Source organism: Lutjanus erythropterus, chromosome 6, assembly GCF_056507025.1.
Source record: "Lutjanus erythropterus isolate fLutEry1 chromosome 6, fLutEry1.hap2, whole genome shotgun sequence".
NCBI classification, from domain to species: domain Eukaryota; kingdom Metazoa; phylum Chordata; class Actinopteri; order Lutjaniformes; family Lutjanidae; genus Lutjanus; species Lutjanus erythropterus.
Window position 1 is genome coordinate 24,238,702 of NC_139322.1, and position 18,167 is coordinate 24,256,868.

At 41.5% G+C, this 18,167-nt stretch overlaps 1 protein-coding gene across 1 annotated transcript; it reads left to right on the plus strand.

Annotated features, from left to right (window-relative positions):
* The first annotated feature begins 6,911 nt into the window (after positions 1–6,911).
* Positions 6,912–12,541, plus strand: gpr61 (G protein-coupled receptor 61). Its single transcript, XM_084721294.1, has 2 exons — positions 6,912–7,667; positions 10,816–12,541. Exon 2 carries the CDS (start codon positions 11,063–11,065, stop codon positions 12,479–12,481), a length of 1,419 nt encoding a protein of 472 aa, XP_084577420.1. The 5' UTR covers positions 6,912–7,667; positions 10,816–11,062; the 3' UTR covers positions 12,482–12,541.
* Positions 12,542–18,167: the final 5,626 nt, after the last annotated feature.

Here is an 18,167-nt window from a genome sequence, read left to right on the forward strand (position 1 = left end):
TATGTGAGGGTGCACAATGTCGCTGCAAGGGTACTCACTTTTGTGACATACTGTATATATATACAGACTGTGTGCTGCTGATGCACAAAGTGCACCTCACAGTGAACATGTCCAAATTGTGCCCGAAGTGTCAATACTTTGTGTGAGCACTATTGTTATCGAGCACTGCCTTAATCCTCTTGGGCATGGAATTTACCAGAGCTGCACAGGTTGTTACTGAAATCCTCTTCCACTCCTCCATGATGACATCACGGAGCTGATGGATGTTACATGATGATGACACCTTGCGCTCCTCCACCTTCCGCTTGAGGATGCCCCACAGGTGCTCAATTGGTCTGGAGACATGCTTGGCAAGTCCATCACCTTCACCTTCAGCTTCCTCAGCAAGGCAGTTGTCATCTTGGAGGTGTGTTTGGGGTCGTTATCATGTTGGAAAACTGGCATGCAGCCCAGTTTCTGAAGGGAGGGGATCATGCTCTGCTTCAGAATGTCACAATACATGTTGGAATTCATGTTTCCCTCAATGAACCGCGGCTCCCCAGTGCCAGCAGCATTCATGCAGCCCCGGACCATGACGCTACCACCACCATGCTTGACTGTAGGCAAGAAATTATCTTGGTACTCCTCACCAGGGTGCCGCCACACATGCTGGACACCGTCTGAGCCAAACAAGTTTATCTTAGTCTCATCAGGCCACAGGACATGGTTCCAGGAATTCATGCTCTTCACTGCTTGTCTTCAGCAAACTGTTTGCGGGCTTTCTTGTGAGCCAGCTTCAGAAGAGGCTTCCTTCTGGGACGAGGGGGCCATGCAAACCGACTTCATGAAGTGTGTGGCGTTTGGTCTGAGCACTGACAGGCTGACCTCCCGCTTCTTCAACCTCTGCAGCAATGTGTGCAGCACTCATGTGTCTGTTTTTTGAAGCCAACTTCTGGATATGACACAGAGCACAAGGACTCAGCTTCTTTGGTCGACCCTGGTGAGGCCTGTTCAGAGTGGAACCTGTCTTGGAAAACCGCTATATGACCGTGGCCACCGTGCTGCAGCTCAATTTCAGGGTGTTACTGATCTTTTATAGCCTAGGCCATCTTTGTGGAGAGCAACAGTTCTATTTCTCACATCCTCAGAGAGTTCTTTGCCATGAGAAGCCATATTGAAGATCCAGTGACCAATATGAGATAGTTGTACCCAAAGCACCAAACAGAGAGAGAGAGAGAGAGAGAGAGAGAGAGAGAGAGAGAGAGAGAGAGAGAGAGAGAGAGAGAGAGAGAGAGAGCAAATCCTTCATATGTCCAATTAGGTCTTTCCAAAAATTTCTATCAGTGATTCCCAGGTGTGTCAGAGTCTGCCCTCTAATTTGGACTATTCAATAACTTCATTGCACATCTACAAGAATGATTCAGAAAGGCGGTAGCCAACTTGTGAAAACAATGGGCTTGTTGTGGTGAACAGACATGGGGAAAAATTAAGCGAAGCAACCTGAGCGGTGCTGAAAAATGGTGGAAGCACAAGGGTACTAAAAGACAATACCCACCCCACCCACAGTCTGTTCACCCTGCTGCCATCTGGCAAAAGATACACAAATATCTGCTGCCCTACCACCAGACCACTTCATCCTCTGCACTCCACCATAAATAAAAGCTTATTTTTGACTTATTTATTGGATTGATATGGAGTGCTCCATGTCTATGTTTGCCTTAGGCCCCAAAATGACTAAATATGCCCCTGACAATTATCCTGTGCAATAATATCTAAATCATCCTGTCAATTATCCACTGTACAGGACAATATAATTTATATTTTTGGCTTAATATAATGCTACACACCGTAACCTGTTTGCAATTATCCTGTACACTTATCAGTATATCTGTAGTATATAATTTGTACATATAGTTTTATATCTTGCTCAATATTTTATTCTATTTTTAATATATTTGTATTTTCTATTTATCGCTCATTCTTCTTCTACCTGCACTTTTGATCCTTGTGCTGCTGTAATGAGTGAATAATATGTTTATCTTATCTTATCTTATCTTATCTTATCTTATCTTATCTTATCTTATCTTATCTTATCTTATCTTATCTTCATGTACACACTCAGTTGCTGGTATGAGGTGAATAACACGTTCATCAGTCATGGGCAAAATAAAGCCCTGGGTGAAACAATTCAACTCTGTAATAATGCAAAAGGATTTCTGCAGATCAAGTCAGCCCTCTGGGTTTGACGTCAGCCCAAACATGATCTCTTCCTGCTCTGGCACTGACTTTGTGTGCCTGCATGAGTGTGTGCACACTGCATCCTGCACCGCACTGACAGTTTTCTTTCCTCAGTCTTATATTCCTTTCTACCTCTTTCCTCAAACCTATTTGTCTTAAAAATTAAATGAATTTGCTTGACTATTGATTAACTCAAATCAACCAGACCTTTTGCCTGCTGTTAATATGTGCACTTGATTGAGGACAAACATTTCAGTGTGAGACCATAAATTTAATGGCCATGACGATGACACAGCTGTGCAAACATATAAATAACTAAATGTCATTGTGTGTCCTGTCTCTGTCTGTGGGTATGAATCAGTGGTGATGTGCAGAATAAGATTTTTTCTAGGGTTTGCGGAGCTGCGGTCAATTGTTAAATGTGAGAGCTCCCCCTACTGAAGAGACCTGAGATTGCAGAGGAAAACAATATTAAATCAGCAGCTGTAATTGAGCATGAATCAGCCCACCTGTGTTCAGTTAAACGGGGAGAAAGGGGAAACTGAGAATAACCACAGAGCCAATATGGCTGCAACACACATTAAACACTGTTCCTAATGGCTGGTGATGCATGTGGGGTGTATGAGTGTGTTTTTGCCCTTTCTTATCAGCTGTGGGTGCATAGGACGGGATAGGGGTGGATGGGGTGCAGGTGGAGGGGGGGCAGGGAGACTGAAGTCGGGGTTGCCATGGAAACCATTGTATTTCCCGCCCCTGTGATTGGTGCTGCTGGCGAGAGCAAGTATCTGCTATTTCTGTCATTATTCAACACCTCAGACACGAGCGCATGCAGTCACAGGACATACACACACACACACACACACACACACACACACACACACACACACACACACACACACGCACGCACACACACACGCACACACACACACACACAGAATACATGAAGAGCGGAGTATTAACAAAGACTCTTGTATAGTCTGCACTATTTCTGTCTTCAAATCATCTTCAATCGTTATCACCACATCTTGGATTATTATACATAAAAACTCTCAGGGCATTATTTATCAATTTATGCCCCGGTTCATCATTTCAGAGGAGAACAAATATCTGATAGGGTCTTTTTCTTACAGATCATATGAGCGACCACAGCATCAGCAGCACACAGTCTGTCCCTGTTACAAGATCCACCCCCAAAACAACAACATGCAACACAAAGCAGCAGGTTCATGTCAGGTGACCTTTTCTCATCTGAACAGTAACACAGCACCTGGATCAATAAATTAATATGTGTTCAATCTACAGATTGATTTAGCAGTAAAAAAAACAAACAAAAAAGCAATGACTCGTGAACTAATCATGGTTTGTGGAGCTGCACTTCCACTAATGAATGAATTCTTCAGGAAACACCCTGCATGAAAGAGAGATGTCACATACTGATGTGTGCTCCATTCATGCAGATTCTGAGGGAGGAAGAGACAATTTTCAGAGCATCAATCGAGACAAGAAAACCTAAAAATAAAGCCCACACACTGCATAACAAAGGGGATAGCCACAGTATAATAGAGTAACATGAAAAAATGAGTGGAGTTGACAGATACAACAGCCACCTCCATACATCAAAAGGTTACTTTTTGTGTCCAAAGCAAATTGTTATTAAATCACCTCATTTGGCACTATTATTATGAGGATGATTCACAGAGGCTGCAACAATGGGTCAACCTATTTACAAGGATTTCATCCTAAAACAAGATATAACAGCTAATGAGATATCCACTAAAATGACAAAAATTTAAGAAAAAACACAAAATTATCATCTCAAGATATTCATACATTTCTAGTGTAAAAGCTCCCAAAGTACTTCACACCTTTTCTCTTATTCTCTCTCAAATGGTAGGACTGAGATGAATCCAAATATTATTCAACCTTAAGCCATGTTTCCACCGCATGAACTTACTCGCAGATTCAGAACCATTGTAAGTAGTTTCCAAAAGTGCAGGAACCTTGCTGAACATTTCTGATTGGTCAAGTACTCGGACCATTTTATTTCAACCACCATTTTTAAAAGTTTGCAGCCGCAAACGTTTTTGGTTTTGGTTAATTGTGCATCCACACATCAATGTTGAGTTACAGAAGAAAGCATAAGACAGATGGACCGACAACACAAACGAATAATGTTGGCTCTCCGTTGCTTTATATGGTGTCACTGTTGTTACATGTAAATTTTTCAGATGTCAGCAGACTAATTTGCCAACTCTTTGCAGGTCTATAGGCTGCAGCAAAATGCAGACAGCAATGAGCTGAAGGAACCTTTTAGTTCATGGGATAAAAGGTTCTGGGTACTCTGAGTGGAAATGCAGCTTCATCTGTTTTTTGTCTATGTGAAGAGCAGCCAGTCAATCAGTGTGTATTCTTAAATTCTCAGTGTCATGATTGAGCCTTCTGAAGGACAAGCATGATCAGCATAATTTTTAAAACAAGATGCATGATGTCTCAACATAATTATAAATCAACAAGGCAAATATGCAAAATGGTTTCAAAAGTCTGATATTACTTTTGATGCCAATGTTAAGAAGATTAGGTGTAGTAAGCAGCACAGCTTCAGCCCACACCTTTTTATTCTGTAAAAAATCTTTTATCTCATATTATGGGGTTGTATTTTCTACTGAGTTGTTTTGTTTTAAGTAGTTTCAAATTTTCTTTTTTTGTGCAAAATGTGTCAAATTTCAAGATACTCCATATGCACCGGATTGTGATAATATTCACATTTTAGATTTAATTAACCACAAAACTACTCTCAAGCTTAATTGTTTCAGTTGATTGTGGCACTACAAACTTGCTCACACTGTAAACTATATGAATTCAGTAGCATTCAGAATTATGCAACCTTATGTAACCTTTATTATTTAATCTGATTTATTATCTGACTTGTCAAGGGGCTCCAACTAATTTTAAATGGTGATCATTTTTGATTATTATTAGTCTATAAAATATAAGGTAACATTCTTGTTTTGTGTAACAGACAGAGGATATTCTATGCTGAATAACTGACAAACATTAGCTACTTTGTTTACAGTAAACAATTGCAATGATTCAAATACATTTTCTGTCAATCAACTAATTAATGACTAATTGTTTCAGCTTTCTTGTCCCTGCTTTCATTATTTTCTCTTGGTTTGTTTGTTGTGAGCTTGTTGTTGAACCATAAATGTTTTTTGTTTACAGGTCTCTTGATCTAAATGAGTCTCTGTGATTAAATAACAAACTGAATGCCAATATTTACAAAATGTGAAGTTAAAGGGAAAATCCACCACTCCATCCACCACATCCACCACATTCCTCCCTGTGTGCTATATTGACCAAGAAAGTTGGTTCTCCTGCTCCTGGAGCTGTGCCAACAGTGTCTACAAGTACTAAGATGCTCACAAGCTTCTGATGCCAATACCCATGTCACTGTGTATCACCATCTTAACCTATAGTTATTACTTTATTGGCCAAAACATAATGCCAGGTGAGAAAAAACACTGATGTCACACGACTCCTGGCTTCTTCTTCTTCTGTCTGGGGTTCCCTTCAGGACATGACACTGAAACTTTTTTTTTTCTCAGGATGGCACAGGCATTGGCTTACCCTGATATTCTTACTCTAACCCTTCCCAATCACACTCCCGATGCCTAAACCTTCCCAACCCAAATGACCCAAACCAATTAAAGTAACAAGTACTAGCCAATCAGAGACAACGCGTGTCTTAACACACAGGGAGCAGGCAAACCGGATGAAGCCTAAAATTGTACAGATATCCTATAAATGATGTTGCAGCAGCACCTTCTTTTCTTCCTTTGCAGATGAGTAAGTTAAGCGTCAAACTTATTTATTCATAACTAACACAGTCTTGTCTCTATATAGTTGGGGGACAGTTTTACTTACTTCTAACTCCCAGCAGCTTCCTGATTTCTTTCCAAACCTCACCCTTTTAGGGGGTATTCCTATCAAAAGGCTGCTGTGGATCATAGATCAGTCCAGATGTGTCGCTTCTCAGCCTCATAAATTCATCTCTTGTCCTGTTGACTGCTTTGATGTGGGGAAACAGAAATGACAAGGAAGTCAGCCTTCATTTTGACCAAAACAATAGGTTGGAGGAAAAACAACTGCACAAATATACCTCAAAAATAAAGCCATGGTGAGCGTTTTGTCAAACAAGTGACACGTCCCTCCCCCCCGAAATACTCTGTAGTTCTTCCTGCATCCAGTGACATCACTGGATGCAGGAAAAGCAACAGATGTTGTAGCAGGAGAACTCAGATTTCTCTGTCAGTAAAGCGCATGCTGGGGACTTTATTGCTTCTATTAACTGACTGGACTGCCACATAACATGGTAAATTTTCCCTTTAAGACACTGTAAAGTTCAACATCTAAACTGCACAACCCATTTGATCCTCACACTCTAGTGGTAAACAAACTCATTCCTCTGGGCAGGAAACAGTTCAGTCAGTGTGATATGTATGTCGTGAGGCTTTTGTAAATGTTAATCTGCAGCTCATTAACATTAACCACTGGGATTCTTTTCCTCTCTGCAAATCAATAATCCAGCCCTCGTGAGACGGCTTTTGCCGGATTGTGCATCGAGGGTGATCTTGAGCATGAGAAGACAAAGCATTACAGACAGGCTGATCCAGAGGACAGAGGAGGTGATTTTCTCTCCTTAATTGTTCTGCAGCTGTTAGTGGGACCTGATGTGACCTGATTAGTTGTGAGGGTGAGGAGCAGCAGATCCATCCCTCCACACGATGAAGCCCAGAGGCAGCAAGCCAGGCACTAAGACCCAGTGGAGAGCAGCAGTGGATGCTGGATGCTGCCTTCCAACCCGCCGCCGCCTGCCTGTCTGCTCTGCACAGCTCTGCAGTTTGCCCTGGGCGCGTGCCGGAGCCAGTACATGTGTGTATGAGAGTGTGTGAGAAGGAAGAGTGTGTGTGTGTGTGTGTGTGTGTGTGTGTGTGTGTGTGTGTGTGTGTGTGTGTGTGTGATCACTGAAAGACAGGAACTCCTCTCCTTTTTTTTGCTCCATCTCTTCTGCTCCTGCTCTCCCACCTGGATCGAAGACCTGGCTAGAAGAGAGCTGAGACGAGGAGGAGGAGTGTGTGTGTGTGTTTGAAGCGATGGGGACGGGGGCGGTCAGCTTGGTTGGGTGGGAGTTGATGACGAGATGAAAGGGGCCAGGTGAGGAGGAGACACAGGAGCACCACTCTCGTCTCTCTTCTCCCCCTCCCCTCTATCTCTCTCTGTGACGTGGTGTGTGTGTGTGTGTGTGTGTGTGTGTGTGTGTGTGTGTGTGTGTGTGAGATGAGTGTTTGCTGTGTGTACAGGAGAGGGAGCGAAACAGGTCAGCTCTCCTTCAGTAGACTGTGAACCTGCACAGGAGGAAGCAGCAGCCCTCTCCACACTAACTGACTAAGGTATGTCACCGACTTATCACCACACACGTCTCCACACAGATACCTGCCCTGTTACTAACCAAGTGTGCGTGCATGGCAAAGATGTGTGTGTTTTTTTGAGGTGGAAGTTAAGATGCTTGAAAGATAGGACAAGGGTAAAATCTGACTTTGGAGCCAGTGTATTCTTTTCATCACATCATATATCATGATGTCTTTGTGTAACCATGTAAAAGGGCAACATTGATATTTATTTAAACATCCTGGTTGCATGTTGCTGCTCAGGAGTTTCAGTGTTTTGCACTGAAAGGGACACTTGAACAACAGGCTTGTTTTCTCCTCGCAGTAAACACTGTGTCATGTGCATATTAAACGGTCATATGGTTTCCAGAGAGATTCTGCTGCAACCTTATATTCTGGCTTGTTTGGTTTGTATGACGATTCCATTGAATGGGAGGCTGTGCTGCATGTGAGCACCTTTTTTCCCTTTTATTGTTCAAATAGTTCAGTGTATGCGGTTTTAACTTAATAAAATTGGCAACTTTAAAGGGACAGCTCATTCCAAAATCAAAAATACACAGGAGAGGTTAAAGTAGGGTGATCAGAAAATAGTGTTTGAGCTTCGAGTGCTGCTAGGTTTATGGTGGAATCTGCAGCATTTGGATAGTTCTGGTGTAAAACAATTGCCAGAACTGACATTTTAATTCCACAAAACCTTCATTTGTGCAATATAACCCAGAAATATTGAATATACTAAAGTATAAATGGATCTTTCTGGTATTCATTTGCACAATCCACATATGCATAATCTTATATTTCTTTTACGACCTCAACTATATATCTTAATTTATGTTTATTATTATTATTATATTTAAGGGGGCAGCCTGTAATCAAAAGTACATACTTTTCCTACTTGTAGTGTTATTCTTCCATCTAGATTGTTTTGGTGTGAGTTGTAGAGTTCTGGAGATATTGTTTGTAGAGATGTCTGCCTCCTCTGCACTATAATGGGACTAAATAGCCCTTGGCTTGTGGTGCTCAGAGCACCAAAAAAATACATTTGAAAATTCAAAACCAGTGCCTCTTTCTTGTTCAGAATCTATAAGAACTACTTCCTTTCTTGAGGAAAGTGGCAGACCTCTGTGTGGCTGATATCTCCAAAGCTCTAAAACTTACACCAAAACAATCTCGATCAAGATATAAGAGGGAAAATATGATTTGATTTGAACTCTATTTAAAACAGCTAACAGGCACATTTTTTCCAATTAGGATGCTTTTAATTTTTTTAGTATTACCTTTACAGGACTAAACAATTTCCATGCAGGGACTTCTCGTGATAATGTGTTCCTTTGTGGCAAGAATTTCAATTTTGTTGGTCCTAAGAGTGCCAGAGTGACCCTGGACACCAGAGAGCAATCAAACAATCAATGCTCATTAGACTAAGAATCTCCAGAGGGCTGCTCCACGGTTGTTGCTACATCATCGCTGGAATGTTGTTCATCGGTTATTTCACTGGGCTGAAGGTGACTGTAACCGTTTGACCTAACCAGCAAAGGCCACCTACTTACGCCTGCCTGCGTCAGCCAGGTGATCGTCGTCGTGCTTGATGTGTGTGTGTGCAGCCTCGCAGGGATGAAGCCTGTCACACTTGTGAAATGGAAAACTTGCACATGCAGGTGTGCAGCATATGGAAATGTACCAAAAGCTCAGTGCTCGTTCCACGGCTTTTGCAGTGTGTGGGGTTGTGTTCAGGTGAGGTTGTGACAGTAAACACGGCGCGGGGCCTCTCACCTACTGTAGTCACTGCTGAAGGTGCTCTGAAACCATTTACGTGAAATTTAGATTTTAATTTAACATAGCTACATGGGTTTTATTTAAAAGAGTGCTGATTACATAGATTTGAGTTTGAGTGTGAGTTTGAGTTTCCCTATCATGGCAAGCATAACATTTTATATTTTTCATGTCATGATTGTGTATGAGTATTTATTGATCATTTCCTCCCATCACTTGGGTCGGGGAGTGAGCTCTATAATGCTGAGTTTCGCAGTTCATTCACTCATCCAGTTTCTTGACTCTGTTAAGGGGGACATATGGTCCACTCTGTGCTTTTAGCCTCTCCCTGGAGGCACCAGCTGCCCTGAAAACACACATCTGAGGATGCAGATGTCAAATATGTTGTAAATTACGACCGCGGCTACAAGTGAGCACAGACTGCATCAAGTCTGACGGCTTCACAGCTACTGCACATGAGTAATGCTATCACAGCAAGAGAAATAATGTTTTACAAAGGACTGCAGTTTGATTTCTTGCAGATTAACAGTTTTGACTTGATCTTCGCCTGCTTTAATTTATTTTTCATTAGTGGATATATTGAAAACAAGAATATTAAAAAAATCATACAGGAATTTACTGGAATCAACTCACCTTTTCTCATTAACTTAATGTAAATATAAAAGTTCAGTTTGTTCAAGTTAATTAACCTAAATTTGTTGCTATTTACTTTCAGAACATTTCAGAACATTTAACGAGAGTTCTTCTAACTTGAAGTCTTTTGATGTAGAATAATGAGTTGAATGAATGTGCTGTACAGAGGTCAGCTGTACAGCACATTAAATTAAGTGTCTGAGGAAACACAATCAGCATATTAGCAGACTTCCTAGTTAAAATTCTTTGTGTGAAATGAAGAACTGACTTTTCAAACTTAGAAAATACAAAAGGAAATCAAAATTTTAATGTTGTTGTGTTGTTGTTTAGAAATATTAAGTTAATTTGACTAGAAAAGTTATCGCAAAATTACAACAACTTGTGTTTTCAAATTTGGTCAACTTAAAAATTTAAAGCAAACCTTTTAAAGCTATATTATTTTTTACTGTGTAGAGTAGTAGATTAGGTAGATTTTGGTAGGTTTTGAGAATACAAATCCATCAAGTGGTCATATATCCAGGTACAAACCTTCTACAATATATTTCATCAACATCTTGGTTATAAAATAGCCTTAAAATATCACCTTAATGTAGTTTTCCATCACTTAGTGACCTATATGTGTTATACTCCTTCCAAACTAGTATTAGAAAACTAGTGTAATGAGTCAGTGTTATATTTCAAGAAACACTCTCAAACAACAACTCCTCTTTGTACTTATTTTTAAACATGACTACTTCTTTTGTTTCAGATCTTTCCAGCTGAAGCTCACATTGGAGAGAGGAGGACGCCTTCACTAAAGATACAAGGAATTGAGCAAAACCTGTGATCGTCGGCTGAGCTCCAGGGTCAAGTGTCCTGGGGTCAGGGCCTGCACAGCCTGAGCTGCCATGACAGACAACATCGCCTGAGCTTCTCAGAGACACCCTATGACAGGGGAGGATGGGTGATGGGCCCGTGAAATTCAGCGGACTCTCTCCTCCTTATCCCATCCTCTCATGGAGCACCCTGTCACACCAAGCGCCTCCTGGAACACTTCCCTCTCCGGCCTCTCCACCTTTCCAGCCTCGCTGCACCCGAATATCTCCAACGTGACCCCGCCCGTCGCAAGCGTCCAGGGTGGGGTAGATCTGAATCAGTCCTTGGCGCTGTGTGCAATGCTCATCATGGACGTGCTGGCGGTGGTGGGAAATTTGGCTGTGATGATTGTCATCACTAAAACTCCGCAGCTGCGTAAATTTGCCTTCGTGTTCCACCTGTGTCTGGTGGACCTGCTGGCAGCGCTGGTGTTGATGCCTCTGGGGATACTGTCAGACCGGGTCCTGGTGGACGAGGCGCTGTGTCGGAGCTATCTCTGCTTGAGTGTGTGTCTAGTGAGTGCTGCCATCCTCACCATATGTGCCATCAATGTGGAGCGCTACTACTACATCGTCCACCCCATGCGTCATGAGGTGAAGATGACAGTGGGGGTGGTGGTGATGGTACTAGTGGGAATCTGGATTAAAGCTGTTGTCATGTCAGTGCTGCCTCTCTTGGGGTGGCTCCTCCAGGGGAATCAGGGTCTGGGGACATCTTCTGTCCTTGTCCACGGCCAGAGACACTGCTCTCTCCACTGGGCGGGAGGCAGGTCCACGCGGCTGCTTTTCATGGTCTTCTTTACATTTATCTATTTCTTGTGCCCCATGCTTATCATTCTGGTGGTCTATTGCAATATGTTCAAGGTAGCGAGAGTTGCAGCCATGCAACACGGGCCTCTACCCACTTGGATGGACACACCACGACAACGGTCCGAGTCCACCAGCAGCCACTCCACCATGGCAGCTAGCCTCGGCGGAACTGGTGCCCGCACCACCCCTCAGAGGACCTTCAGTGGCGGGAAGGCCGCGGTGGTCCTGGTGGCAGTGGGAGGCCAGTTCCTCTGCTGCTGGCTGCCATATTTCTCCTTCCATCTCTACTCGGCTGTGGCATCTACCTCTCCCACCTCACTGGCCCAGCTGGAGGATGTGGTCACATGGATTGGCTATTTCTGCTTCACCTCCAACCCCTTCTTCTATGGCTGCCTGAACCGTCAGATTCGTGAGGAGCTGGGCCGCCACTTGGCTTGCCTCTTCAAGCAGGCTGGGCCCGGTGAAGGGGAGCAGCTGCCCAGCCGCGAGGCCTCTATCGAGGAGAACTTTTTGCAGTTCCTTCAGGGCACTGGATGCAATCTGGAGCCCTGCAACTCTCACAGCAGAGCCAGCCCAGAGGAGCCAGAGACTGAGGGTCTTCAGGAATCAGCTGTTCAGCAGCACACGCCAGCTGACTTCCACATCCCAGGGCAGATCCTTGAGGAAACCTCAGAGTTCATACAGCGGCAACATCTGAACAATGAGCTACATGTATCAGAAAACTGCTGCAAAACTGTACCGGAGCTGTAGCTGCCTCTCATGTACTGTCTCTGCCATCTATAACCCAATAAATATACTTAGTTTTATTCACATTTTCTAAAATTTGTTGAATTAATACACCTCTTGTTCATGATACAACAGTGCTTTTAAGCTAAAAATCCAGTGAAACATGGTATCATCTGTGAAGGATTTAAGTTACGTAGGTTTCGTATTTCCAACAGTCCCCAGCAGTCATGACGCTGGGTCATTACATGTTCTGAGAGCCATACAGTGTCAGGCTGTTTTCTTTGTGATGTTAGCAGATGGACACTAAAACCTTGTTGTGTTAATCATGGGTCAACTGAGTGACCAACACCACGTAAACATAAAGAAGTGCTGAAACTCTTCAGGGGGGACACAGTTTTCACAGTTTTTATGGAAAACTATAAGAGCCATTACAAGAAAATACTTTTGAAGAAGTGTAGTTTTGATAAGCAGTTCTTTAAAGATTCATTCATTAATTTCTCATTAACACTGGGTTGCACCAACAAAGATTAATTTAATCCCAGATGAGTTCTGATCAGAGTTTAGCAAAACTAGTTTTGAAATAAGTGAATAAGTTATATTCATGTTATATTCATAAAAAATAAGTTTGAGCGCTGTTGAAAGCTAGTAAGTATGGGGTAATCCTTGCTTGTGCAACCCAGCCTAAAAGTTGGATTCTTCATCACACATTTGAATACAATATACAGGAGTCATATCATCTCAGTTACATATAAAATAATGTATTTTCATTTGTATTTTCCCCTTAACTAGAAGGCAAAATATTCCCAATTTTTGTGTTTTAAGACTTGAAGAGGCCCCTCGACAATCAACTCAAATTGACTTAGTGATACAGCAGGTTCTCTATGACCAAACAGATGTTTTATTGTGAATTTAAACAATTATTTAAACCTAAAAAACATCCTATTGTCCCTCTATAGGCACTCTATGTAAAGTGTTATTTTATAGAGCCGTCTGTTGAAAGACAAACTTGAGGAGGAGGCAGAAGTAAAGGTGTCAGTTATTGTAGCTGTCACTGCTTTGTCTCTGTTTGTTTGAGTTATGACAACGATCTATTTCCATCAAAGGATTGAGCCATTTTTTAAAAACAAATTCTCTTTCCATATAAAATATTCATTGCGTTGAAAAGGATAATTTCACAGCTGGTGTTGCTGCTGCTGCTGGTACTTTTAATAAACAGGCTGACACACCAGTGTATTTTTAACCACTTTTCCAGGGAACATTATTATCATGTTTATCTGTTTTTTGGTCTTGTGATTATCACCTCCTCACCAAAATCATCTCACATTGGAAGACTCGTGATTTCCCTTCCACTCAAAGAAAAACATTGTGACTGGTTTAAATATGTATGACAGTGATGGCGTTAAAGATATCAGCATCACAAAAACATCAGCTACAGCACATTACAACCGACTGATAAGGCTCGATGTGGAGAGAGTCAGATGCCACGACCAGTCGCTGTTAACCCCCGCCCCCCCCCCCCTCCGAGATGTCTGTGCTGTTTACAGGTAAACACGGGAGCAGTGTGAGTGCGCCTGTGTTTGTGCTTTAAACAACCAGGCTTGTTGTGGCTACACAGCACACAGGTGAGACAATGCTTACACATGGCGAGCTTTGCCTTTGGCCTCATTTAGCAACAAAAGGAAGACACTGGTGACACTTTCTCTGATCTCAGGTGGAATACAAACAGTTTGCACAAGTCACACGAGCAGTGACAAATGTTCCAAAGAAAATTACATAAAGGCACAAATCTCTTACTAAACACTTTCTCTTTTTATACTTGCTCCTTCTCTCTTGCTGCCTTCATCTACTTTGGACTGCCTCACACTGGACTGTTGGCGTGATCACAAGATGCTCAACACAAGGCATACAGGGAAGGGTCATATTTTGCTGGGAGTCAGAACAAAAAAAGGTCCCTTTGTCAGGGGGGGAGACATAATGTTCTTAATTTCCTTGTGATGGGACTTTGTTGCTGACTGTTTCTCAGATATGGGGTCATCATGTCATCTTGTTTTAAAATGTTCCTCTCTTGAGTCAAAAGATGGTGCAGTAATGTGAGGCCAAAACTTAGATAAAACAATGAGCACAAGATGATATCACTGCCACAATACGTATGCTTTTTCATTTATTTTTTTTGGTAACATCAAAGGATAAATATGTAATATATTTACTTTCCTAACTCATAAAATGACTATGATATGTCATAAAAGATTAAGGAGACATGCTATGTTGAAATACCTGCTTCTCTGACAACAAAGCTACAGTATGTCCTTCCATTCAAGGCCGGAACAGCTGTTTTTGTTGCCCATTTCACGTTTATTGGAGTTAAAATTAATGCCAAACGAGTTAGTGTCAGTTTATGAGTGGTAAAAAATCATTAAGAATCTTTTAGAAAGAGTTTGTAAAGGCTAAATTGAGTGATATGTTAATGGTTTCTGGCAGGTAGTAAACTCCAGAGTGTGTATTTTCAGTGCAGTGGGCTTTTGTTTTCAGGATAATGGGCTTAGCTTTACATCAACAGGCAATTCGCAGTTATGAACAGCTAATCAACTTACAATGGAGGACCCGTAAGTCATTGTCAAAGTATAATGTTGCCTGCAGGTAACCTGCCTGAGCTTCAAGTTTGTAGAGGAGGGGACAGGGGGGAAACAACTCACTTCAGCCATAGATCACATACTAAATTAAGATTTGACCTATTTAATATACTGTCTAGGACTCTAATTCACTATTTGGACCTCAGTGCTGATTTTCATTAATTGTGTCTTACATATTGCTCTACAAAACACATTATTAAAAGTATTATTAATACATGATTTTATTTAACCAAATAACATAAGCCTAGTTTGATTGATTACACCGGTGTACAGAAACAAGAGTCTTCTCTCCAGACCACGAGCTCTTTCCACAGTCAGCATTACTGATGAATGTTGTAATATATTCAGTGATATTTTGCACATTCTGGGGTCATTTCAAAGCCCCTTATGTTGAGTGTACATCAACCTCCCATTCAATCAGCTGGATTTCCGTTACCGTAGCAGCAAAATTGCCCCAACCAATCTGATTAAATGTTTTAAGCTCTATTCCTGCCACCATCTGTTGATCACAAGGGCGGAGAAATAAGCTGTTCTTAAGGTGAATGGTAGATAATATTCACAACTTAAATGCCACAGTTTTGTCCATGTTGTAAATTCATATGTTCATTTTTCTCTCTGTATCGTTATTTTTTGTACCTGAGCTGAAAAGACTGTTTGGATTCTACATTATTGCAGTTTGTTTTTCCCTTGTTGAGATTTCCCTGTGTATTGGTTACCCATCAGTTGAAATGATTAAAGACACAGCAAGAAGATGAACTCTAGTGTTGTGGTTGTTGTAGTTTTTAGACATTTTCAGATCAATGGCCACATCTATTACAATATCAGTCATGTCAATCATCTCTTTCTCTCCTGCCCCCTAGCTGCTTCCTCCCCTGTGTGTGTGTGTGTGTGTGTGTGTGTGTGTGTGTGTGTGTGTGTGTGTGTGTGTGTGTGTGTGTGTGTTGCTTTTTGTGGTTTACGTGGATATTTGATATGAACACACACTGACTTTTAAAAGGGCATTTTTGATTAGTGGGACAGGGAGAGTGTCCCTCTTATTCTAACAATGTACAGGTGTTTCTTAAGGTGCAGAGAGCTCCGATCCAAACATTTTGTAAAAGTCCCTCGTGTGCACATTTGCCAGACCCTGTGCGTGCGTGTGTGTGTGTGTGTGTGTGTGTGTGTGTGTGTGTGTGTGTGTGTGTGTGTGTGTGTGTGTGTGTGTGTGTGTGGTGCAGGCAGGGGGTGCAGTGTCATAGAGGTGAAATGAAGCACTAAGAACAGGATAAAAGAGGAGTGACATTTGGAGGAAGACAAGATGCTGCAGCTCAGTCAGTGGGGGGATGTTGTGAATGATGCTATAATGTCCGACAACCGAATTCTGGCCCGACTCCCTGGCCGACCTTCGACCACAGCTTCAGGTTCTACATCATGTAAAAACACCCCAACTTCCTACGCTAAAAGTACAAAACATATGGGGACAGTGACTCTTTTCAATAAGTGCATGCATGAGGTGAATCCAAGCCATTATCCCGTAAAGGGACGGTTCAAACCATACTCAAAAACAACATTGTTCTTCTTACCGGTAGGGCTGTTCATCTAGATTTCTAGATTTTAGAGTGATTTGCCAACGGCCATAGAAAAGTTTGCTCTTACTCAAATATAATGGAACTAGATGGCACTTGGCTTGTGGTGCTCAAAGCACCAAAAAAGAATAATAATAAAAAAACAACATCTGAAAAACTCAATAGCAATGTCTCAGAAATTACCCTGTTACTCAAGATAATCCACAGACCTTGTTATGAGCAGTTTCATGGGTGATAAGGGAGGGAAAATAAACAAACAATAGTTCGCTGATACTGTCATGCTAACCTTTTTTTTTTTTTTTTCTCACTAAAATTGACCTTGAATCCATTATCATTTGCTTCCCCAGTTATTGTTAATGATTGATAATAATTGTGGGGGTCGTATAAACTTTTTTCAGCTTCCTGAAACGGGCCGTAAAGACAGATGTGTCATGGGTAACTCAGATGAGCAGCACGTGTCATGTGAACAGTAACTAGTATACGAGTAAGACCTGACAGCAGTTATTAACTATTAATTTAATTTATTTTATGCTCCTGAAAGAAAAACAGACAAGAGCAATATATGCATTTACATTATTTATATGTATTTCATGTTAAATTTTTCAATGGTGCTGACCAATTAAGAATGCTGTTAAAAGTTCTCAGTCATAAAGTTTAAAGAAGCAGAAGAAGAAGCAGCAGTATTGTATGACTTGACTTGACAATAGCTGTCCCTTTTTGTCTTTGATCACATAGGTTTTGTGTGGCATAGTGGTTCTACAAGCAGGTCAGTGAATGTACTTTGTACTTTGTAATTTTGAATACTTAAGTATTCACATAAGTACATAAGTATTTACTTTAACTCGAAAAGTTTAAAGTTTTGACTGAGCAACTTTCACTTGTGGTTGAGTAATATTTGACCAGGAGCATCTTTACTTATCTCAAGTACTGAGGTTGAGTATTTTTCCACCACTGGAGAAAAAGCACTATACAGACCAAAGTAAAAATATATATTTTTTGATTTTAGGGTGAACTGTCCTTAAACATAATGCAGAAAAAAGCAGAATATAAATAAAGTACAGTTGAGGCAATAGAAAGAATAAAAAATAATTTCTATATGGACTATGCAAATTATTAGAAGACCCCCTTAATCTTTTGAATATACAATATTTCTAGGTTATAAGGCACATTTGAGGGGTTTTGGAGGTAAAATATCAGTTTTACACCAGAAATTTTCAAACACAGATTCCAACATCAACCCAACAGCTCACAAGGCTCATCCGCTATTTTCTGATTATCCTAATTTACCCTCTCCTGTGCTGCTCCCCATCGGACAGAGTGACTCATAGCTTTCATGTTGAGCTGTGGAGGGTGCCTCCCGCAGCGCGCAGAAACAGTTCAATCAGCCTGACCTTTGTGACAGGCTACAACATGCCCAGTCAAAGTGCTCGAGGACAGATGCCACCATCGTGTCACTCTAGAGGGCCACTGGGTGCACAGAGCTGCCATTCACTGGGTGTTTCTTATAAACCAAAC

What these genes read in the sequence shown, in the direction of transcription:
- gpr61 (XM_084721294.1), top strand. Translation starts at nt 11,063, where the DNA reads ATGGAGCACCCTGTCACACCAAGCGCCTCCTGGAACACTTCCCTCTCC.